The sequence below is a fragment of the Patagioenas fasciata genome, chromosome 1 (genome assembly GCF_037038585.1).
Source record: "Patagioenas fasciata isolate bPatFas1 chromosome 1, bPatFas1.hap1, whole genome shotgun sequence".
Lineage (NCBI taxonomy): Eukaryota > Metazoa > Chordata > Aves > Columbiformes > Columbidae > Patagioenas > Patagioenas fasciata.
In genome coordinates, this window is record NC_092520.1 from 214317546 (window position 1) to 214341904 (window position 24359).

The following is a 24359-nucleotide window of genomic DNA, read 5'->3' on the forward strand; positions in this document are numbered from 1 at the left end:
GCTATTGGGCAGGGGGCGGGGCCAGAAGGGCCTTGTGGTGTGGAGGGGGTACCCCGAGGGGTGATGGGGGGGGTTCCCGGGATAAGGGGGTGCAGGGACGGGGGTTTGGGGTAACCCGGGGGTGATGGGGGAGTCCCCAGGATAATGGGGTGCAGGGAGGGGGCAATTTGGGGGTAACACAGAGGGTGATGGGCAGGGGGGTTCCTGCCCTAATGGGGTGCAGGGATGGGGGTTTGGGGTGTGGTAACCCAGGAGGTGATGGGGGGGGGTCCCGGCATAATGGGGGGGTGTGTAACCCAGAGGTGATGGGGACTGGGGGAGGCTCCGGGATAATGGGGTGCAGGGAGGGAGATTTGGGGTAACCCAGGGGTACCCTCGGGATGGGGGCTCCGGGGCTGGGGGGACACATGGGGTGTGCCTGGAGGTGACAGGTTTGGGCGGCACGGGTGCCCCAGGGTGATGAGGTGCCCCTGGGGGGTGGTGGGAGCAACAATGATGGGGAGGGGGGCTGGGGGTGTCCCTGGGGGTGCAGGGGTGGTCAAAGGGGTGTCCCTGGGGGTGATGAGAACAGGGGTGTCCCGGGGGGGCTGTGAGGTGTCCCTGGGGGCTGTGGGGGTGCAGGTGGGTGGCCATGGGAGGGCCAGGTCCTGCTGGCACCTGGGGGGCTGCAGCTGCCCCCCCCCAGGCAGGGGCCAAGGGTCCCATCCCTGAGCCCCCCATACTGAGCCGGGTTGTCCAACGCCCCGGTACCACCAGCTCCTGGGGGTGGGTGCGATGCCCACGTCCCCTCCTCGCTCCTCTCCACCCAAAACGGGGGGTGGCCGTTCTGGGGGTGACCGCGCAGGTCCCGTCCCGACCCCGCTCGTGTCCCACATCCCACATCTCTCCCAGCAGCCGGAACAACAAACCCGCTGGGTTGGTGTTTCCCCGACTGCCCGGGAGCAGAAGCGATAACGGGAGTTTTTTGGCACCACTTGCCCATTTTCCTCAAGGACAAGAAGCAAAAACAGCCACCGGAGCCCAAACAACGCGCGGGCACCAGAGCACGTTCCCCAGGACTTTGTACAAACCCCGTGGTGGCCCCATCCCTCACCCCTCCTTGTCCCTCTGAGCCCCAAAATCCCCACCTGGTCACAGAATCCCAGGATGTCAGGGGCTGAAGGGCCCTGGAAAGCTCATCCAGTGCAATCCCCCCATGGAGCAGGAACACCCAGCTGAGGTTCCACAGGAAGGTGTCCAGGCGGGTTTGAATGGCTGCAGAGAAGGAGACTCCACAACCTCCCTGGGCAGCCTGGGCCAGGCTCTGACACCCTCACCCACAACAAGTTGCTTCTCCTATTTAAGCGGAACCTCCTGTGTTCCCGTTTGCACCCATTGCCCCTTGTCCTGTCACTGGGTGTCACCCAGAAGAGCCTGGCTCCATCCTCCTGACACTGCCCCTTTCCATATTGATCCCCAGGAATGAGTCCCCCCTCAGTCTCCTCCTCTCCAGCTCCAGAGCCCCAGCTCCCTCAGCCTTTCCTCACACGGCAGATGCTCCACTCCCTCCAGCATCTTGGTGGCTGCGCTGGACTCTCTCCAGCAGTTCCCTGTCCTTCTGGAGCTGAGGGGCCACAACTGGACACAATATTCCAGGGGTGGTCTCCCCAGGGCAGAGCAGAGGGGCAGGAGAACCTCTCTGACCTACTGACCACCCCCTTCTAACCCACCCCAGGTCCCATTGGCTTCCTGGCCACAAGGGCCCAGTGCTGGCTCATGCTCACCCTGCTGTCCCCAGGACCCCAAAGACTTTGCGGAGAATCCGAATTTTCCACAATTTATTTGTGTTTTGATTACAGAGTCTTTATTGCTGATCTAATACAATCACTCAGACATTAATATTGAAAGCATCCTTTGGAAATGTTACGTTTGCAGAGCTCTGGTTTCCTCGCTGCAGGCTGATGACAGGGTCTGTCCGATCACTCCTAAAGTTCAGAACACAATTAATTTCCTTCTATGATTTTGCTGGTGTTACCTAAACCTCCTTTTTTTTTCTTTTTTTTAATTCCTAATTCTTTAAAAATGTGTTACATTAAAAAAAAGAAGAAGAAAAAAACCCCAAACCAACCCATTACACGTTTAATTTAGAGATGATCACAGGATATGATTCCAGATCGATCAGGAAGAAGCCAAGCGAGCAGAAAAGCTGAGAGAGAAGCAGAAGGACACGGGAAGGAGCTTTCAAAACCCAGGTGGGAAAAGCCACTCGGGATTTCATTATTATTATTATGATTAATTATTATTGATCCTATCTACCAGGAGGATAAAAGGGGTTAGAACCGGGCAGGCTGGGGCGGGCGCACGACGGGTGCGGGATGGACGGGGTTTTTGGGGGGGCTGTGCTCAGGACGCCCGTTTTCCCAACAGAAGCTGCTTTGTGCTGAGCGTGGCCCCGCGGCCGCGTTTCGCCGTCACCAGAGGGGGATTTTGCGTGGAGAACAAGACTCAGGTTGGTGCAGAGCGAGGTTCTCCAGCGCGGGGAAGGAGCCAACGTGGCGTTTGAAGGAGCTCGGGGGGCTCTTCCCAAAAATCGCAGGATCTGGATAAGGTTTGTGAGGGAGTGGAGATGGTCTAAATTTATGGTTAGTGATCAGTCCATGGTGAAGTGTTCTCAAAGCCCTAAGGTCTCCTCAAGGTCTCCTCAAGGTCTTCTCAAGGTCTCCTCAAAGTCTTCTCAAAGCCCTTGGGTGTCCTCAAGGTCTTCTTGAGGTCTCCTCAAAGTCTTCTCAAAGTCTTCTCAAAGCCCTTGGGTCTCCTCAAGGTCTTCTTGAGGTCTCCTCAAAGTCTTCTCAAAGCCCTTGGGTCTCCTCAAGGTCTCCTCAAAGTCTTCTCAAAGCCCTTGGGTCTCCTCAAGGTCTTCTCAAGGTCTTCTTGAGGTCTCCTCAAAGCTCTCAGGTCTTCTCAAAGCTTTCTCAAAGGCCTAAGGTCTTCTCAAGGTCTCCCTGAAGTCTTCTCAAAGCTGTAAGGTCTTCTCAAAGCCTTCTCAAGGTCTCCTCAAAGTCTTCTCAAAGCCCTCAGGTCTCCTGAAAACCTTCTCAAAGCCCTAAGGTCTTTTCAAGGTCTCCCTGAAGTCTTCTCAAAGCCATAAGTTCTTCTCAAGGTCTCTTCATAGCCTTCTCAAGGTCTCTTCAAAGTCTTCTCAAAGCCCTCAGGTCTCCTGAAACCCTTCTCAAAGGCCTAAGCTCTTCTCAAGGTCTCCCTGAAGTCTTCTCAAAGCCATGAAGTCTTCTCAAAGCCTTCTCGAGGTCTTCTCAAAGTCTCCTCAATGTCTTCTCAAAGCCTTCTTAAGGTCTTCTCAAGGTCTCCTCAAGGTTTCCTCAGGTTCCTCTCGAAGTCTTCTCAAGGTCTCCTCAAAGTCTTCTCCAAGCCCCCAGGTCTCCTGAAAACCTTCTCCAAGTCCTAAGGTCTTCTCAAAGTCTCCTCAAAGCCCTAAGGTCTTCTCAAGGTCTCCCTGAAGTCTTCTCAAAGCCATAAGTTCTTCTCAAAGCCTTTCCAAGGTCTCCTCAAAGTCTTCTCAAAGCCCTCAGGTCTCTTGACAGCTTTTTCAAAGCCCTAAGGTCTCCTTAAGTTCTTCTTGAGGTCTTCTCAACGTCTTCTCAAAGTCTTTTCAAGGTCTCCTCAAAATCTTCTCAAAGCCCTAAGGTCTCCTCAAGGTCTTCTCAAGGTCTCCTCAAAGTCTTCTCAAAGCCCTTGGGTCTCCTCAAGGTCTTCTTGAGGTCTCCTCAAGGTCTTCTCAAAGTCTTCTTGAGGTCTCCTCAAAGCTCTCAGGTCTTCTCAAAGCTTTCTCAAAGACCCTAAGGTCTTTCTCAAGACCCTAAGGTCTTCTCAAGGTCTTCTCAAGGCTTTGAGAAATTTGAAAGAGAAACTTGGACTAAGCAAGCATACGAGAACATTTGCTCTGAAGATGAACGGCGTGTGGTCAAGCTGACTTCAGACCACCAAGAGCCATGAGAAGGACTTGGCCGCCAAGACCATAATTCCAAAGCTTTTCCTTTCTTGTGCGCTAACGAGCTGCCACACAAGAGCTTTTCCATCATGGCCAAGAAGTCCATGAGGACAAACCAAGGATCTGTAGCTGATGAGGGACTCGGGTACCAAAGCCGCAGCCACAGGATAAAGGCTTTGGTGCTCACGGGGTCGGGCAGTTTTACTTTAGGAGGACCAGGCTCTCCACATGGACCATAAAAGCGACTCTGATGAGACACGGAGACTTGAGAAGTCACCTTGGTGAGCGCGCCGTGCTGTCCACAGCGTTTGGGTGGGACATCCTGGGCTAAAACAAGAAACTATGGTAAATGTGTTCTCCGCCGGCTCTGACGCATCAAGATTTGAGGCGATTAAAGGGTTTTAGTGATGCTGAATCCTCCCCCGCGCACAGCGTTGGTGTGGGGATCGCTCCGGCGTTCGTCTCAAGCACTCAAGAGTGCTTGAGACGAACGTGCTTGATCTGAGATTTTAACAATATAAATATTACTAGAAAATAAAACTCCAATGAAGACTGAAATTGCAGCTGGAGAAAGACCTCGCGTGGCCACGGGTCCTCCCAGCCGGGGCGGCCGACGAGCTCCGATGGGTTTGAAGAGCCCCCCGGCACATGAGCAGCGTTTCTTGGCGAGGTCGCGGGGCTGTGCCACCGCGGCCCCACCGGGATCGGGACTTTGGTTGAACCGTAGGAGGTTGGCACTCGGAAGAAAAGCAGCAGGAAAGCACCGTGGAGCTGTGACGAGGGGCACGGTGGTGGGTCCTACCCCAGCATCACCACTGCAGCCCTCCCGGCTCCCGCCGCGCTGACGCTAACGAGCGGATCCTTCGTTACAGAGCTAAGGCCAAGGTGACCGACTCACTGGCTCCAAGTCCACCCTCCCTCGGGCAGCTCGGCAGAGGTTTCTCCGGTGAGATTTACCATCGTCTGGTCGGCAGCGCTTGCAGCAAATGAGGTTTCTTTGACGCGTTGTCAAATGGCACGAGAAGAGCAAACCCAGGCGGCTCCCACGATGCTGCCCTGCTGGACGGGATGCGATGACGACCAACGGCAACGCGCGCCCTCCAAGCTGGATCCTCCGCTCCTGTCCTGCACGTCGGATCCCCGGTGCTAAACGATTCCAGGTACATCTCAGTGATTCGATTCCAGCGTCTTCCCCGCCTTCCTCACCCTCCCAGCCCCGAGAAAAGAACAACCCGAAGAGAAAAATGAAACAAATGGAGAGAAATCCACCGTCTCGCAGTCCCGCGGCAGCACAAACACCAGTGGCAGAGGCCGCATGTACGGTATCCTAATTTAATAAATAAATAACCTAAACACACTGTCTACGATGTGAGCAAGCCCGGCTCTAACTTAGGAAGCTTGCGCTGTTTGATCCTGTACAGTAGTTGAGAAAAGACTTGGGTTCTTGTTCCTCACGATTCTCTAGGATACAGCGGCAGGAACTTAATATCTGGGGAAAGAAAGAGCAAATGAGGGTTTGGTGAGTGCTGGGGAAGGGATGTGAAGACCCCCAGCGCCAACAGGGTGTGTTTTGGGAGGGGGAGACACCAAGAACATAAATTACGTAGAAAGGGACTCCTGCCCCATAAATAGCACATTGTATTTAGCCTCCTGCCCTCGCTGCTTTTCGTTTTGAGTACGGGAAGGGGAAAATTCAACATTCCCGATTGATTCAGGGACTGAGCTGAGTTTGTGGCTCTGAAACTGGGGAGGACGCACCAAAGCTCCAAGAGCAAGCGCCTTAAACAACAAAGCCTGGCTTAAACTGGTTGAATTTATCGAGAAGGCTCCCATTAGGCTTGGAACTAAAAGGAGATTAATTTATATCACAAACGAAGCTACACATAAGATGTGCTTGCTTTAACGACGCAAGGCTGTTGAGCCGCACAGGATGAAGGGTAATTGCGTGTTATACCCAGAAGAAGAGGCTCCGTGCACCTGGAGATCTCCTCTCACCTCCTGCTCGACACACACAGCAAAATAGGGCATTTGGGAAAATTTTACTCTTTGCTTTTTGTATCTGGAGGCTTCAATCCCCGCGGGACGCCGAGCTGCAGCTGTGTGAGCGCATCTGCACCCGTGGGACAAGCCACAAGGACACCGAGACCAGGCAGACAAAATGGAACCGGAGGAAATCCCTCCACGTGGCAGCACCGCAACCTCGCACACAACACAGGGAAGGAGAAACAGAACAGCTCAGGATCCGCAAAACCCACCAAACCCCAAAACTGGAGGGTTTTGGAGCTCTTGTGGAAGCGCCGAAGACCCGCAGGCCAAGAAAACACCTTTCATGCAAAGAAAGCATCTGGGCTTCAACCTGCCCAGGCTGATCTGTGTTGTGCAAACCATTTCATTTTCACAGTAAAAAAATGCATCGCAGCATTGGCCACAAACACAACCCTGGAAAGGGCAGCGATCCAGGGGCTTATATTGATAATTATGATTATTTTTGGGGGGTTGGCACTAGGGGAGGAGAGCGGAGGAGCTCGTGTACTACCAAGTGCTTTGCCGTCCCCTGCCTGGCCGCGCCACTTTCTACGTGGTGATGGGAACAACCAGATAGTGTTTGGTATCTTCTCAGGGGATTAAACCCCATCCCTTCTCTCCCCCCAAATGCGTACCCCACGCTCAGGAAAGAAGAAAGAGATTGAGGAGCAGCACCTGTAGTAGTTTGGTTTGAAAGGTCCGTTCTTATTCAGTCCCAGGTATTTTGCTTGTTCGTCCGTGAGTTCTGTCAGGTGGGCGTCGAAGGTGGGGAGGTGAAGGCTGGCCACGTACTCATCTGAAACCATTTCAAGCCTCGTTAGTATGGGGAAGAGGAAGATAACGAGCCCCCTCTAGGTCCCTAAAAGCCAAGTTGGGAAAGGCACCGCTCTTCTTGCCTTTGCTGTGAAATTGTGGGATTATGTTTCACGCTGAATGGGGAAAACCCAAGTTCTTGTCTATTTTGGGGAAAGCCTTGCTCTGAGATACCGTCCGCCTGGGGCTGCTGCTCGGGCAAGCGCAGATGATCCACTGCTGCAGGACCGTGGGACACTGCTGGTAGGTCACACCTAATGCCCAGGCTTGGGGACAAGCTGCGCCTGGTCTCACATGATGCAATTAACGCCAAAAAAAGTCCCATTTTGCAGCAAAAGCGTGGTCAGTAAAGCGGTGTCCCCAGGGAGGGCTGTGCTGGCAGAGCTGGGACGACGTGTCCTCGCAGCCCGACGTGAAAATCCCCAGTGTCAGTGTGGAATGACTCCCACGTCTGATTGAGCCAAGAGCCCAGACCAGCGGGAAGAACCTGCTGGAAAACCCTGAGCTTGGCAGAGCCGCAAACACGAGAGCACAGGAGGCCGCGACACCCTGCGCATCCTCAGCCCAAAACCTCCCATCCGCTCCACCTCCAAACCAAAAAAGAGAAGGCAATGAGTCCATCTTTACCCATTTTCTTAGGCAGCAAGTAGACGTCTTGTTTGTAGCGGCCCTCGGGAGCGTTGTACAGCTCTATCAAAGCCAAAGCCTGGATGGAGAAGACACTTAGGTCAGTGACCGCTGCCCGTCACGGAGCGAGACGCTGCTCTGGGCTCAGCCCAAACGCTACTCGCCTGCGTGGTGGCCGTGATGGACAAGACGAAGGTGGGGACGGTGGAGCAGCTCAGGTTCAGCAGGCGGCCCTGGGGAGCAAAAAGCGGTTGTTATCTCAACACGGCACAAAAACCAGTTGATAACCCCACAGCAGGCGCAGGAACCACGGGTGAGGTGGGTCCCTGCTGGGATGACACAACGTTTACCACGTGCGCTTGAATCCCAAGATCCTGGTTGTTCCTATAGCTCAGTAAAACTATTTAGAAGTTAAAATATGATTAAACACCCTGCACTCTGGAGATGGGTAAAGAAAAACACAGGAGCTTTTCTGCCTTCATGGGCCAAAACAGGGTCACACGAAAGCTCTCAACACACAGGGTCACACCAAACCTCTCTATCAGAAAGACCATTGAGTTGCCGAGGCCCAAGGAGGCGATTTCTGGACGTACCTCAGCTCCACCGCTCATCCAGCCTCGTGTTCTTCCTCCACAAGCAGAGAACAGGTGGTAAATTCCTGCTCTTTCGCCTAAAACTCACCTCGGCCAGGAGGACAATTCTCTTCCCATCTGGCCAGATGACGTGGTCCACCTGGGACCTCACCCTCTCCCAGGTGAGCTCGGGAGTACGCAGGCTCGCCTGAAACACAGCGGTGAAATGGTTAACGCACTGGAAAAAGGTCAAAAAACCAGAAGCTACATCATAGGAATGAAAAGAGGAAACAACTCGCTGACATCGTCCTGGGTTTACAGCTTCCTTCGGGTCCGGGTGCAGCCGCAGAGCGACGAAACCTTTATGAATCATAACCTGGAGCTATTTTTATGATTACAATACATCAAAGCTCCAGCAACAACTATTGTTCGAGCTCTTCTGGCTGAAGAGGATTCATGGTCACCAACTCAACTCTGTGTGGCCGTTGTGACTTCGGCCCAGCACAGAAAAAGGTTTTAAACCCGTGGATTTGGCCAAGAAATTCTCCTTCAGACAGGACTCCCCTGGTTTTGTACTCAGCCCTAAGCACAAATGAGCTGATTCCAGCGCTGGTTGGTAAAGCTCGGTGGGGTTGAGCTGCACCAAACTGAACTCTTGGCTGGGTCTTAATGGTAAAATAACACAAAAGCAGAGCGATTGGGCTGGAGACGGCGATTCACCGACTTTCTAGGGGAAGGAATGAGGCTGGTGGACACCAGAGACTACTCTGGTCCAGCTCTGGGTCCTCAGCACAGGACACACATGGAGCTGCTGGAGAGGGGCCAGAGGAGCCACGGGAATGACCCAAGGCTGGAACAGCTCTGCTGGGAGGACAGGCTGAGAGAGCTGGGGTGTTCAGCTGGAGAAGAGAAGCTCCAGGGAGACCTTAGTGCAGCCTTTCTGTACTAAAAGGGGCCCATAAGAAAGATGGGGACAGACTTTTGAGCAGGGCCTGTTGCGACAGGACAAGGGGTGATGGTTTAAACTGAAAGAGGGAAGATTTAAATTAGATATAAGGAAGGAATTGTTGCCCTGAGGGTGGTGAGAGCCTGGCCCAGGTTCCCAGAGAGGTGGTGGATGAACCATCCCTGGAGACATCCCAGGCCAGGCTGGACAGGGCTCTGAGCAACCTGAGCTGCTGAAGATGTCCCTGATCATGGCAGGGGGGCTGGGGGAGCTGGAAAGGTCCTTCAACCCCAACCATTCCATGATTCTATGACACCAGACACTATGCTGGAAGCTGGAGCAGTTTGTCTGGCTCCCTGGCGTCCTTTGGGATCACAGGAATGACAATGACGCGTCTGGCAGTGTCTGCTGAGACTTGGGGAGCGATGGATTACTTTGTCTCCTCCCGGGTGTTCGCTCAAGGAGGACGGATCAGACAAGGCCGCCAGAAGGTCCCAAAGTCCCCGTCACCCCCTGGCATCACCCCCACTCCCAACACACGTCCCTGCGCTCACCACATCGATCTCGGTGTTGGAGTGCCCCATGTTGCAGACGATGCAGCTGTTCTTCATGCGATCCAGATGTTCCCTCGTCACCACGTTCTTGTTACCTGCCAGACAGCGACACCCGTCACCAATACCCCTCTTTGCTTTCCCCATCTTTTCGCCTTTTCCTCTAGGAAAGTGGGGCCGGTTACGGGTGCACATCCCCAACGACCCGTCCTCCCGTCTCGGGGACCACGTTACCTGTGCAGGTGATGACAATATCAACTTGTCTGATGACTTCGTTGAGTTTCACCAGCCGGAATCCATCCATGCTAAGAGGAGAAGGGGGAAAAAGTCTGAGAAGCAGCAAAAACATGAAAATAGAAATAGAAATAGAAAATAAACCCCATCATGTGATTCTCAGCTACTCATTTTAACTCATTTTAAGACCCGGCTGGAAAGCAGCAGCACGCGAAGGGCCACGCACCCCAAACCATCAGGAGGGTTTCTGGAGTCAACCTGGAGGATTTGGGACAGTTGGGGGAGAAGTGAGAGGAGATTTTGGGGGTTTCACATTTGCTGTCAACAGCTCCACATCTGCAAATCTCAATTTGCAGGCGAGACGGATCTTTTTAAAGCCGCTACTCCTGCAAAGCGCACCCAGAGATGCAGATTCTCCTGCAGAATCCTTGCTGGTGCGGATTTAGATCATCTTAGAAAACAACCCAAATCGCCCCAAGCCTGCAGATATCTCCCATTACATTTACAATCCATATTTAGGCAGCTACACAACCCTTCCAAGCGCTGAGCTCTCAGCAAGTCTTCCCCGACCTCGCCGAGCAAGGTGTGCTCAGCACATCGGGTAACGAGGGCAGGGTTTTTGGGATTTGTTGACAGTCCTTATTTCGGTGACTCCTGCAAGCTGAAAAACCATAGTTACTAAAAAAAGAGATGATTTTTTCTGCTCAACGTCCCATTTACTGCAATTTTGTTTCCTCCACCGCAAGCTCCTTGTGCACAGTCAGGGAAGGGGTCGCTGCAAACGACCAAATTCACAATTAAAGGTGAGGGTTCTGGATGTGCCACTTGTGAAGGTCACCAAGCAAACCTAAAGTTGATCAGCCCTGCTAATTAAGCAGGGCTCATTAGTTTTCTGACCGCCATAGCTTGCTGTTAGGAAGAGGCTGTGGGTTTAATGAGGCTGCGGGTGTTTTTGGGACTCTGCTTTCCCAGTCACGTCCCATCGCACACCTCGGGATGCAGAAGCCGCATCTCTGCACCAAACCCACCTTTATTTGCAGGAAACAAGTATAATTATGGGTGTAATTACAAGGTGTCCATGCAAGGGGAGAGCCGTGTGCGTTCAGCCCGTGTCAGGCTACCGGTGTTAGCAAGGAGAGGTTCGTGAAGCAAAAGTGACACAAACACCAGAACACTCTTTGGGTGAGGTGTGTGCACAGCGCAGTAAAGCCCGGCTTTGCTCTCCAAAGGCCGCACTTCACGCCCAACACCCTTACGAGCCATATAATGTAAATCTTTCGAGCCATTATCACAGTATCACAGTATGTTTGGGATTGGAAGGCACCTGGAAAGCTCATCCAGTGCAATCCCCCCGGAGCAGGAACACCCAGCTGAGGTTCCACAGGAAGGGGTCCAGGCGGGTTTGAATGTCTGCAGAGAAGGAGACTCCACAACCTCCCTGGGCAGCCTGGGCCAGGCTCTGACACCCTCACTGAGAGGAAGTTTCTTATCATATTAAACTGGAACCTCCTGTGTTCCAGTTTGAACCCATTGCCCCTTGTCCTGTCACTGGTTGTCACCCAGAAGAGCCTGGCTCCATTCTCCTGACACTCTCCCTTTCCATATCGATCCCCAGGAATGAGTCCCCCCTCAGTCTCCTCTTCTCCAGCTCCAGAGCCCCAGCTCCCTCAGCCTTTCCTCACACGGGAGATGCTCCACTCCCTTCAGCATCTTGGTGGCTGCGCTGGACTCTCTGCAGCAGTTCCCTGTCCTTCTGGAGCTGAGGGGCCACAACTGGACACAATATTCCAGGTGTGGTCTCCCCAGGGCAGAGCAGAGGGGCAGGAGAACCTCTCTGACCTACTGACCACCCCCTTCTAACCCACCCCAGGTACCATTGGCCTTCCTGGCCACAAGGGCCCAGTGCTGGCTCATGCTCACCCTGCTGTCCCCAGGACCCCCAGCTCCCTTTCCCCTACACTGCTCTCTAATATGTAATTTCCCAACCTACACTGGAACCTGGGGTTGTTCCTGCTCAGATGCAGGTAAACTCTTTCAAGCCAGATCATTAAACTCTTTCAAGCCATGTTGTTAAACTCTTTTAAGCCATATCATTGAAGTCTTGGCCACTGTGGTTATGATGATGCAAACTGGCCTGTGCGATATAGATAAATTGGGTGATGCTTTAGTGCAGAAGCCTTTCCTGGCTGGAGGGAGCGTTGCTGAGTTGTGGTTCTCCTGGGAAAAGTAATAATGAAACTAAAAAGCCTAAAGAAGCAGCTGGGCTTGTTGCAAACTGCTTACCAGGCCTGGAGGGCGCAGATGGGGTCGATCTCTGTCACATACACTATGGAGCCCATGGCCTTCAGAGCAGCGCAGCAGCCCTTTCCGACCTGGGGAGGGAGAAGAGAATGGGAGAATCACCCAATCATTTGGGTTGGAAACGACGCTCAAATCATGGAGTCCAACCATAACCCGGCCCTGGCCCTGCCCCATGTCCCTGAGGACCTCATGTCCGTCTGTCCAGCCCTCCAGGGATGGTGACTCCAGCACTGCCCTGCGCAGCCTGTTCCAACGCCCCACAGCTTTGGTTGCACATTCTCAATTTTTGGGTGCATGAAACTCCTGGATGTGGAGTAAACTAGGACCTGGTTAGGCCAAGCTTAGCTGAGAGAGGTACTGAAAACTACAGAAGTGTTTCTAATTTCAGTCCCTGTCCCCCCTGAAAGCACCACAATGAGATATTACGCTTATCTCAGGGCGGGTTGAAGAGTCTCTTGTAACCTTCACTCTATTTAGGAAGCTTAATGGTTTAATCTCCAACAGTTAACGAGCTTTAACCTTTACACAGCACATAGGGTGCAGCCTTCAGGAATGGTTCGATGACCAAGGCTTCCCAAAAATGTGATTTCATAGGAGTAAATTGTCCGATCTCAGCTCTTTGGAGTCCCAGTACAGCCCCTGCAGCACAGCCCATTGTAACTGGGGTTAACTGGTCCCGACAAGAGCTGCCGAGGGGTGAATATCCCCGTCCTTGAGAGAGGATGATTCCATTTTGGGGTGAAATCACAGGGGTGAGCCAAAATTAATTGATGGTTTTTGGCCACCATTCAGCATGCAACACTGCGGCTGCACAGAACATCTGCAGGGCTCAGCATCTGGATATGTTCATATTATATTATAGAGAATATAATATGTAATAGAAATATGATGTGTAAATATACTAGATAAATTATATATAATAGATAAGCATAGTATTAATATATGATGTATTAGCATCTGAATATTGAAAGATTAAGACTATTTAACAGTCACGCGTTTTAAGATTCAGGTTTGGCGTTTGTTTCATACTAAAGAAATACACTGGAAATGAAGAAAATCTTCGGTTTTGGTAAAAGCGCCAGGTCTGAAGCCGCCTGGGGATGCACAGAACGGGCAGGAGGACGGAGGAGCCCGCGGACACAGCCGTGCGAGGGACGCCCGCCTGCGAAACACGAAGCTCTTACCTCCCCGTAGCCACAAACCACCACCTGCTTTCCTCCAAACATCATGTCTGTTGTTCTTTTAAGGCTAAAATATAAAAAGAAAGGAAAAAAAACCCAATTCTGAGTGCAGAAAAGACCCAAAGGGCACCTAAAAAGTGGCTTTTTCCTTCTATAAGGGTGGGTGATACCAGTGAAATAAAACAAAGGGGAAGGGTTTGGGGGTTGGATCCCTTTTTGTGGGTTTTGTTTGGTTTAGCACTCCAGAAATATTTAAAATGTTTTCAATAAATATTCTTTTCTTAATGTTATTTTTTTTTAAAGTCAAATTACCCCTCAGAAACAACTCCCGAAGGAGCAGGAAGGTGGTAATTTACTGCCAGAATCCCAGTGCTTTCACAAGTACAGCTCTCATTTCCACTCGGTTTCCTTCTGGTTTCCCCCCAAGAGTGTCCTACATTCCGGGCTATTTTTAGCACACGAGTAAATAGGTTAGCAGCGCAGGGAAGGTGAAATTCCCTCACATTTCTGACCGAATTTCGATCAAAACCACAGTGGATTTAATTGCATCTCCGTTCGGATTTCTCTTGGCCCAGTTTGAGACGCCTGGGCCAAACTTAAATCCCAGCTTATCTCCCCGTAAGGCCCACCATCCATCACAAGTGAAGACAACAAGATAAAGAAGATTTTTGTAAAGATTTTAACGTTTCTGAGCCACTACCAGCAACTGCTACACGTGGAACACGGAGCTGAAAGCTGCATCCTCAGACACTCAACATTTGGGGTGACTCTTGATTGGGCAGAAGCTGCCTTGAACCCAACGACCACAGAGCAGACATGGCCGTAATAAAGGTGAAAGGGCTACTTAATTAGAAGAATTGCTTCATCAAGATGTTTTCATGGAATCACAGAAGGGTTTGGGTTGAAGGGACCTTCAAAGCTCCCCCAGTGCCACTCCGGCCATGAGCAGGGACATCGTCACCAGCTCAGGTTGAGGAGGTTGAGGTTGAAGTTGGGTCAAGGAGGTTGAGGAGGTAGAGTGCAGCAGGTTGAGTTGAAGAGGTTGAGGTTGGGTTTGTAGAGTCTTGGAATGGTTTGGGTTGGAAAGGATGTTCAAAGCTCCCCCAGTCTCCCCTGCCATGACAGGGACATCTTCAGCAGCTCAGGTTGCTCAGAGCCCCGTCCAGCCTGGCCTGGGATGTCTCCAGGGATGGTTCATCCACCACCTCTCTGGGAACCTGGGCCAGGCTCTCACCACCCTCATTTATCCCATGATTGCTTCTAGCAAAGCCCAGTTAGCGACACTTTGCACCTTGGATTACGCTGCTCCACATCGCACCTTCACAAGTCGTACATATTTTGGAGACCTGCTGATGATTTTGATCGAACTTGTCCAGTTTTGGTGGACAGGAAGAGCAAGAACCATTGACTGCCTGTAGTGTCAGGTTCTGCAATCATAGAATCATAATTTGGGCTGGAAGGGACCTTTGAAGGTCATCTAGTCCAACCCCTTGCGATGACAATAATAAAACACCTCGTTATGGAACAGGTGGATAACATCACATTGAAAGGGAGCCCAAAATTTAGTCTTTTGGAGCAATGAGTGATGGAAATGTGGGGAAGAAACCATATCCGTTGCAGATCACCCTGGGAAGTATATTGGGTGGTTCACTAACTCACACGGCACCTGCACACGTTTTAAAGATCATCCTCTAGATTTGGACATAGAGGTTTTACAAACAAAGTCTTCTTCACTTCTCCTGACCAAAGATGATCACTACCTACAAGTCCACTTCAAAACCGAGGAGATAAACGAAGCACTTCACTGCAAATCCCACAAGGTTTGGGAAAAGAGATGTTAGAGGAGACCCCGTGATCACCTACGTTGGGTCTCCAGATCCTCTGCGAGACAGAAGGCAGCGGTAGCACAGATGAACATCAATGGCCAGATGGACTTGATTAAACAGGAGGCACTTCTACGTCAGCAAGGAACCAAGAACTGCAGATCTCAAGACTCGTTTAATCTTTAAGCCACTCCAAGTCATCAACCCCCCAAAAAAGTCTATTCTCTTGAAGTCTTCTCCATGGAGGGTTCCTCCTCTGCACCACAAGCAAGCTTTCCTCTGGTGTTCACCTCATCAGCATCAACGTGCATCTGGAAAGTCGAATTTGTCCTTGCTTCTGCACTTACTTGTCTACTGGGACTATAATATGTCATAGTCCGAACTGTAAGAATAAAACTTGTCCTAATCTCGCTTGGCTTTGACAGAATTTGGCAGTGGGGATGGTGGGGACATGAACACCCAATTCCATCAGAACACATTTTAGAAAAGAGAGGGAAGATCACTGAGATTTACACCCTCTCGAGATCGCAGCTTCAAGTGTTTCGCTCTGCATCTCAAGCCCAGCAGTCTCAGAAGATACATCGTGTTCCCGGTGCCCACGTATCCGTCAGCGGCTGATTCCCGTCCAACCCTAAAAACTGCAGCACGGTGGGGACGCTGCAGCGCTGCTCTCGGTCCCATCATCCTGCTGGGCTTTTTTGGGGACAGGGAGCACAGAGGGATGCAAACACTGCTCCTTGCTCACATGGCCGTGAATCCTGCAGGATCGGGGTTCAGTCAGTCAAGTCTACACTTCGGACACGTAACTGTTACAGCACAAAGTCTTGCTCTGCCACAACCTCTTCAGTTTTCTTTCTTTTGGTTTGTTGTTTATTCACGGGAAAGGATGAGAAAACGAAACTAGAAAGGCAAAACCAGGTTGTGATGAAGCAGTTGCTTGACAACACGGATTCATAGAATCATTTTGGTTGGAAAAGACCTCCAAGATCATAGAGTCCAACCATAACCTGCCCTTGGCACTACCTCATGTCCCTGAGAACCTCATGTCCGTCTGTCCAGCCCTCCAGGGATGGTGACTCCAGCACTGCCCTGGGCAGCCTGTTCCAATGCCCCACAGCCCTTTGGGGAAGAAATTGTTCCCCACATCCAACCTCAACCTCCCCTGGCGCAACTTGAGGCCGTTTCCTCTCATTCTATCATCACCCTGAGAGCACAAAGGCTCGGTGAGCATCCTTGAAGGGCACTGGGAAGGAAGTGCCTTCTATCACTACGGCTGATAAACCACCTGATGCTGGGAAAAGAGAAGACGTTCTTTCCACAAAAAGAGGAGCAGTAGCAGAGTTTAAGTGATGTCCCATTCATACATGTAGCTGAGTTAAAAATATTGAATTTGGACTTCTAGAGACGCCGAGGTCTTTGCTGCAAGATCATTCATAGAATCATAGAGCAGCTTGGGTTAAGGGACCTTCCCAGCTCCCCCAGTCCCCCCTGCCATGACAGGGACATCTTCAGCAGCTCAGGTTGCTCAGAGCCCCGTCCAGCCTGGCCTGGGATGTCTCCAGGGATGGTTCAGCCACCACCTCTCTGCCCAACCTATTCCAGTATTCTCCTAAAACCAGAAGATTCCACGTTTGTTTTCTGGCGTCCATGTTTGGAGAGCTTTACATACAATTGCACAATATAAGTCTTAGGACCTTCTGAAGCGTAGAGACAGAGCTGCTGTCTCAAAATGCCTTGCAGACAGAAATAAGATGGACCAGAGGTGATAAAGGGTCTTTACTCTCCTCTGACACATCAGTTGATCTAAAATGACCTAAAGAGGCAGGAAGGAGAGACCCACGGAGACAGTTCCCTGTGGGGTCTGACACAACCCGAGCAAGGGACACGGCCCCGCTTGGGTGGCCACGCACGTACCCGTCCAGGATGGACTCCCTGCAGCAGTACAGGTTGTCAAACTTCTGCTTCGTGACCGAGTCGTTGACATTCATGGCTGGGACGCAGAGCTTCCCCGCTTTGGACAACTGGTACAGCCTGTCACAAACACGGGAAGAAAGAGATGATCAATGGAGGAATATTTTCCTACACTCTACTGTTGGGTGCTCTTGAGACCTTGTTTTGTTGGAGGAAGCAGTGCCCATCTAGAGGGTCAAAAATAACATTTACCAGGAGCTCATTTCAGGAGAAATAGCACATGGAATCACAGAATCACTGGAAGGGCCCTGGAAAGCTCATCCAGTGCAATCCCCCCATGGAGCAGGAACACCCAGCTGAGGTTCCACAGGAAGGGGTCCAGGCGGGTTTGAATGTCTGCAGAGAAGGAGACTCCACAACCTCCCTGGGCAGCCTGGGCCAGGCTCTGACACCCTCACCCCCAACAAGTTGCTTCTCATATTCAAGTGGAACCTCCTGTGTTCCAGTTTGCACCCATTGCCCCTTGTCCTGTCACTGGTTGTCACCCAGCAGAGCCTGGCTCCATCCTCCTGACACTGCCCCTTTCCATATTGATCCCCAGGAATGAGTCCCCCCTCAGTCTCCTCTTCTCCAGCTCCAGAGCCCCAGCTCCCTCAGCCTTTCCTCCCACGGGAGATGCTCCACTCCCTCCAGCATCTTGGTGGCTGCGCTGGACTCTCTCCAGCAGTTCCCTGTCCTTCTGGAGCTGACGGGCCACAACTGGCCACAATATTCCAGGGGTGGTCTCCCCAGGGCAGAGCAGAGGGGCAGGAGAACCTCTCTGACCTACTGACCACCCCCTTCTAACCCACCCCAGGTACCATTGGCTTCCTGGCCACAAGGGCCCAGTGCTGGCTCATGGTCACCCTGCTGTCCCCAGGACCCCCAGGTCCCTTTCCCCTACACTGCTCTCTAATAGGTCATTCCCCACCTTACACTGGAACCTGGTCACTTGTCCTTCCCCAGACATTTGTACCCATTTCCCATCCCTACTGAAGAACCACCAGGCTGGCAACACACATTCCACAAAAATGTCAAATGGCAGATTAGAAGGTGCTCTAGACTCCATGTGCCTCATAACTGCTGATATTACGACCATCCTCTGATGTCCTCAGAAGGATAAACCCCCAAATCCTGCTTCAGATCACACAAGATGAGGGTTCTTGTAATTCATCCAGCTCTTACAGCTCAAGTAGGAATGGCCACAGAGGGTAAGACTCACAGCAACGCGAAGCTGCTGCAACCACACCTGCAGCAAAACACCCCTTTGAAGAGCAGCAGGAGTGCAACCACCATGATGTCGAACAAGAAGCAACCAGGCTGGAGAAGACCCCAACCTGAGCTCCTGCTTCTGAGAGCAGACTGAGCTCAGGACAGCAGCAAAACCACTAAAACTGAATTTAAAGACTACACTGTGGCTCTGAAGAGAATCTGGAAACCATCTCCCACTCCAGAGCTTGGGCAGGAGAACCTGCTCCCTTGGTCAGGCTCTGCAAATCACCTCCAGGTCTGTGGACCACTTCATTCTTGCACATCTGCTTTGTTCCTGCACATCTGCTTTGTTCTTGCACCTCTGCTTTGTTCCTGCACATCTGCTTTGTTCTTGCACATCTGCTTTGTTCTTGCACCTCTGCTTTGTTCTTGCACATCTGCTTTGTTCCTGCACATCTGCTTTGTTCTTGCACCTCTGCTTTGTTCCTGCACATCTGCTTTGTTCCTGCACATCTGCTTTGTTCCTGCACATCTGCTTTGTTCTTCCACCTCTCTTGCACCCAAATGGGGAACGATTCCTGATGCTAAAAATATTATCAGGTCCTTTCCTTGACCCCACTGGCTGCAAACGGGAATCTGTCGCTTCCTAGTTTCAAATATTCCGTTTCCCCGGTTCGAGGGCTGCCTGCACCTCTGATCAAACCCTCGGCCAGCTCTGAGAGCCACAGCCAAGCTTTTCTCCCTGCAAAAATAAAGGAAAGAGCAGAGCCTGCTGCTCTTCTCCTCAGTCCCCTGTTCTCTGACACCTGTGATACCATTAACTCCACTGGAAGCGCATCTTTGATGTCTCTCCGTACCCTGGGAGCCACTTCTCCTATCACAATTCTGCTTCTGCTGCAGGTCAATGGATGTGATTCTATCATATTTTCCCTTTCCAGACTCCCTCCCCAACTAGAGATTCAATTCCTCTTCCCAAATCTCACTTCTTCCCACAGATTTAGTTTAGGACGGTGCTTTTGACCCCCCCTTCTTGTGTGACACCCTCGTCCCTTCCTTTTTTCATCTGTAAAATGAGGTGAGATGATCATTGTCCCTGTTTCCCAGGTGGGAAACCAAGACCCTGTGCACTTTTCCCACCCGCCCGATGGTCAGTAGGTGATTCTGCTCCTTGTCTGAACTTCAGAGCAGCAGCTCCAAGTTGCTCTCACTCGATGAGAGATTTAAAACAGTTCTTACGGCAAAACCAAGCCCAAGCTGAGGGAAAACCACAGAGGAGGTTCAACATGCAGTTGAGTCTGTGGCATCTTTTGTTACTGGTGCCCTGAGGTGTTTTGTGCAGATATCTCCGCGCTCACAGCCCAGCCTGTCCCGGTACCTGTGGACACCGGTCACGCTCTCCTCGACTATGCCCTTGATCTTCTTAAACATGTTGGGGTATTTCTTGTAAATCCAGTGAGTGAGATCACCTCCGTCATCCAAGATCTGTAGGAAAAAGAAGCACAAGGTCACCGCTCTGGAGATCAAGTGAGGCCTGCGGACCCCAAAGAGGGAGAAACCACAGCCTCAAATCACTCCTAATCAAGCCCATATTTTGGCATCTCAAATCCCACAAGTGACAGCTCAGGTGAGAGGACTCGACTGTTCAGAACAGGAAAGTGGCTTCATCGATGTTGTGCTGGAAAGGGAACGGGTCAGACAAACCCGACAGACCCTGATGTTCATGGTGAGGCCGGAGGAGCACGGAAAATTGCTGTGGAAGCTCCTCTCTCCTCATCTCCCAGAAGCACAGATGGAAAAGCCTTTGAACCACACAGAGTCATCAGCTTTTCTAATGAGAGTGCTAATGGAGGAGGGAGGAGGAGGAGGGAGAAAGAGGAGGACGGAGGAGGAGGATGGAGAAGGGAGATGGAGGAGAAGGAGGATGGAGGAGAAGGAGGATGGAAGTAGAGGAGGATGGAGGAAGAGAAGGATGGAGAAGAAAGAGGATGGAGGAAGAAGATGGAGAAAGAAGAGGATGGAGAAGGAGGATGAAGGAACAGGAGGATAGAGGAGGAGGACGGAGAAGGAGGAGGATGGAGAAGGAGAAGGATGGAGGAGAAGGAGGATGGAGGAAGATGGAGAAGGAGGATGAAAGAAGAGGAGGATAGAGGAGGATGGAGAAGGAGAAGGATGGAGAAAAAAGGAGGATGGAGAAGAAGAAGGAGAATGAAGGAGGAAGAGAGAGAAAGAGAAGGATGGAGAAGAAGAAGAATGAAGGAGAAGAATGGAGGAGGAGGATGAGGGAGGAGAAGGAGGAGGGTGCAGAGCCACTAATGCCAATTATAACGCAACTGCACCGTAAAACACTGTGTTAAAAATACTGAACCTTAGACACAACAAGTTTGGGTGTCTTGCCCGTTTATTCTGGCTTTGAACCTCAACCTCAGAAGTACAAAACTCTTCTTTATCACATCACGAGTCTCCTGAGCCACCCGTTTCTCCTAATGACACTTTGCAGGGGGGAGGAGAAAGCCTGAGACTTACTGCTTTAATAAAAACATCAAAGACGAGGAAGTAAAGGTGCCCTTTGAAAAGTGTTTTGGAAAGGACAGACATGAAAACGATTCAGTCACAGAAATCTAAAACTGGCAGTGAAAAGAGGAGCCTCGGAGCTCGTCTGTTCTCTGCTGGTGCTACAATCATCCAACATGCGGGAATACCTGGTAATGGCTTTGGACATGAACATCCTAACACCACTGGAAGTCCAACACGTCCATCCAGATCCACCTTTGTGTGGGTTGACGTTATCCAGGTATTTTTGTGATGTGCTATAATGTCACCAGAATAACCAAAGGCTTTAAGCCAAGGCTTATTTTTGACTCCTGTAAGTACAGAACCTCCGATAATTGCAGAAAATCGCCCTGGTAGTGATAAAAAGTGGAGTTTGTTTGGAGACCCGGTGTTAGTGTCCTACGTACTTGTCCCTTAACAAACGTGGCCCCCAGGAGGGTGCTGAGCAATAAACGCTTCAGAGAGGGACCCACTGGCGTGTCTGGGAAAGAAGACACAAGAAAAGGAAAAAGAACCCAAGCACGTGCATTTCCCAGAGTCCTCCTGTCACCCAGGTGGCCTCAGGTGGCCCAAGCAGTGCCCAAGCAAGGTGGGAAATGTGGCAACCCCCGTTAGACTCAGAATTAAGACAAAACAGGGAGCGGGTTTCACTGGGTGGCGGGTGAAATGCCAAGGAGTCGTGCTGGCTGAGAGCACATTGCCCCATATTGTTATAATCATCATCACCATCATCCTCCTCCTTGTATGTTCCCTACACCAATGTCAAAGACTTCTGACAAGATCATCACCACCATCATCACCATCATCACCATCATCATCATTATCCTCCTTATATGTTCCCTACACCAATGTCAAAGACTTCTGGCAGCATCATCACCACCACCATGACCACCACCACCACCACCATCATCATCATCATCATCATCCTCATTGTATGTTCCCTACATCAACACCAAAGACTTCTGACAGCATCATCACCACCACCATCATCATCATCACGCTCTTTGTATGTTCCCTACACCAACGTCAAGGACTTCTGACAGCATCATCACCACCACCATCACCATCACCATCACCACCACCATCACCATCACCATCACCATCACCATCACCATCACCATCACCATCACCATCATCATGCACTTTGAATGTTCCCTACACCAACGTCAAGGACTTCTGACAACATCACCATCATCCTCATCATCATCATCATCATTCTCTTTTCATGGTCCCTACACAAATGTCAAAGACTTATGACGGAATGATCATCATCCTCTTTGCATGTTCCCTTCACCAACACTAAGCACTTCTGACTGCATCATCCTCCTGCTCTTCGCATGTTCTCCACAACAACATCAAAGACGTCTGACTACACCATCCTCCTCCTCTTCCTCTTTGCATGTTCCCTACACCAACCTCCAAGACTCCTGACTGTCAAACAAGCCCTAGTAACCTACTGGTGGGGTGTGCAGGTGTCCTAAAATGTCAAAGCTGGGCAGAAGCACCTCTGCTCATCGGCCAGCGGTGGAGCTCAGCAGGGACCCTCTGGTGTACGTGTCTCCAGTTCTCCACCAGCGTCTGCAGCCACCAAGAAGAACTGGACACTCCCACCGTGCTCCTGTGACAGAAACCCCATTGAGGGCACAAAGACGACGTTGCTGAGCTTTGTCACGACACGACGTGGTGGTTGCGCGGAGCCACCTCTCTGCCATCCGTGGGCAAAGAGCTGCTTGGAAACGACACGTTGAGGTTCTCCATGGGCAGTGTCTTGAGCACGCTGGACAGGACTCTGGATAACAGCTCCAGCCACCAAACCAAAATTAAAATTGCCCAGAGAGGTGGTGGATGAACCAACCCTGAGACATCCCAGGCCAGGCTGGACGGGGCTCTGAGCAACCTGAGCTGGTGAAGATGTCCCTGCTCATGGCAGGGGTGGCACTGAGTGACCTTTGAAGGTCCCTTCCAACCTAAACTGATCAGTGATTCTATGATCACAGCCTTTTTCTCTCTAAACTGTAGGATCTTCCACCAAGGATGAACACTGTGTGTAGCAGCCGCTCTTCCACAAGTGCCTGGAGAACACAAGGTGTCCTACCAGAGCAGAACATGCATCTTCACACAGACCCAGCTCCCCGGCGTCCCCACAGACCTCAGATCCACCTGGAAGTGGAGGCAGGTGAGGGTTAAGTGGGCTGAGCAGCAACCCTGGGCCAGCCGAGCTAGGAATTCAGTTCAGGACGTCTTCATTTCACTAATCCCCATTTAATAGGGCACATAATCCTCTTTCTAAGAGAGAATTCTGGAGGTTGGCAGTTTCCTTTTTCCTAGGAAGGCAGGAGACGAATAAAACAAACAGCAAGTCAGTGGATTAATTTTTATCTCAGAGAAGAGGATGCTGGAGTCATCGTGCCTGTGAAAACATCTTCCTATCATCACCCCGAGCCTGCAGGGACGTTTCTTTTTGGAGGTGTGACCACCCCCTGACCTGAGCACCAGGAGATAGCGAATCCTGCTCCTCCACAGCAGTACTCACCCTGAATATTTATGATTTTTGACTGATTTGGTGTATCCATATCCCTTTGGTAGGTGTATCCATATCCCCTTGGTAGGTGTATCCATATCCCTTTGGTAGGTGTATCTATATCCCTTTGGTAGGTGTATTCATATCTCTTTGGTAGGTGTATCCATATCCCCTTGGTAGGTGTATTCATATCTCTTTGGTAGGTGTATCCATATCCCCTTGGTAGGTGTATCCATATCCTCTTGGTAGGTGTATCCATATCCCCTTGGCAGGTGTATCCATATCCCCTTGGTAGGTGTATCCATATCCTCTTGGTAGGTGTATCCATATCCCCTTGGTAGGTGTTTCAGTGCTTTTCTCTCCAATTAACCAGTTCCACGTTGTCATCTGCCAACAAATATCTCACCCCGTCCCCTTCCAGCTCTGCTGGGGCAACAGTTGATACCGCAGGGCTGATCTCGCTAAGAACCAGCTGATTAAAATGAGCCAGGATCAGGTCAAAACACAGCTGGGAATAACTCACTGCAGAAAAGGGGTGGTGAAAACACCAGGAGGTGCTGGGAAGGCACGGTCGGAGGTGGCATCGAAATGCCCCGGTGGCAGCGCAGTCCCAGATCACTTTCTGTTATAAAGGAAGCCAAACCAAACCCTCAGTCTTGCAAATACAGTATTTTTCAGAAAAGAAGAAGAAGAAAAAGGAGGCATTCCTGTCCAGGCTGAGCGCTCCTCTGAAGGTCGGCTGTTCCCATCAGAAAACACAAGGTATTTATTTTTTGGAGACTCTCAGTATTCATAGCTACCTGTCCTCATGGAGTAACGCTACACAGAAGCCCAAACATTGAATATTCCAATTTTTGGGCTGTAAGACACCCCTATTTATTTGCAATTCAGCTCCATCATGCCTTGCAGTGCCTACCTGGACTTGGGGCGGCCAGCAAAGCAACTCCTGGGTGTATTCCATGCCCTGACATTGGGTCATCGTGGCTTACCCAAATCTGACCCATTTTGCTTGCTCTGAAGTAGGAACGGTGATTGCACTTCTCTGATCACACCATGGCACGTAGCGCC

At 51.1% G+C, this 24359-nt stretch overlaps 1 protein-coding gene across 2 annotated transcripts in view; it reads right to left on the reverse strand.

Moving 5' to 3' along the window:
* Nucleotides 1-1800: 1800 nt before the first annotated feature.
* The window catches only part of AHCYL2 (adenosylhomocysteinase like 2), a 102791-nt gene continuing 80232 nt past the window's right edge, over nt 1801-24359 (reverse strand). For both annotated transcript variants that reach the window (XM_065850639.2, XM_071803566.1), the window contains exons 7-17: nt 19596-19702; nt 16973-17089; nt 13239-13302; nt 12037-12125; nt 9754-9824; nt 9523-9617; nt 8132-8230; nt 7615-7683; nt 7451-7529; nt 6686-6806; nt 1801-5474 (exon numbers count right to left, since the gene is read on the reverse strand). In XM_065850639.2, the coding sequence (XP_065706711.1) occupies nt 5468-5474; nt 6686-6806; nt 7451-7529; nt 7615-7683; nt 8132-8230; nt 9523-9617; nt 9754-9824; nt 12037-12125; nt 13239-13302; nt 16973-17089; nt 19596-19702 (918 nt within the window). In that variant the 3' untranslated portion in view covers nt 1801-5467. The remainder of the gene's footprint in view (nt 5475-6685; nt 6807-7450; nt 7530-7614; nt 7684-8131; nt 8231-9522; nt 9618-9753; nt 9825-12036; nt 12126-13238; nt 13303-16972; nt 17090-19595; nt 19703-24359) is intronic.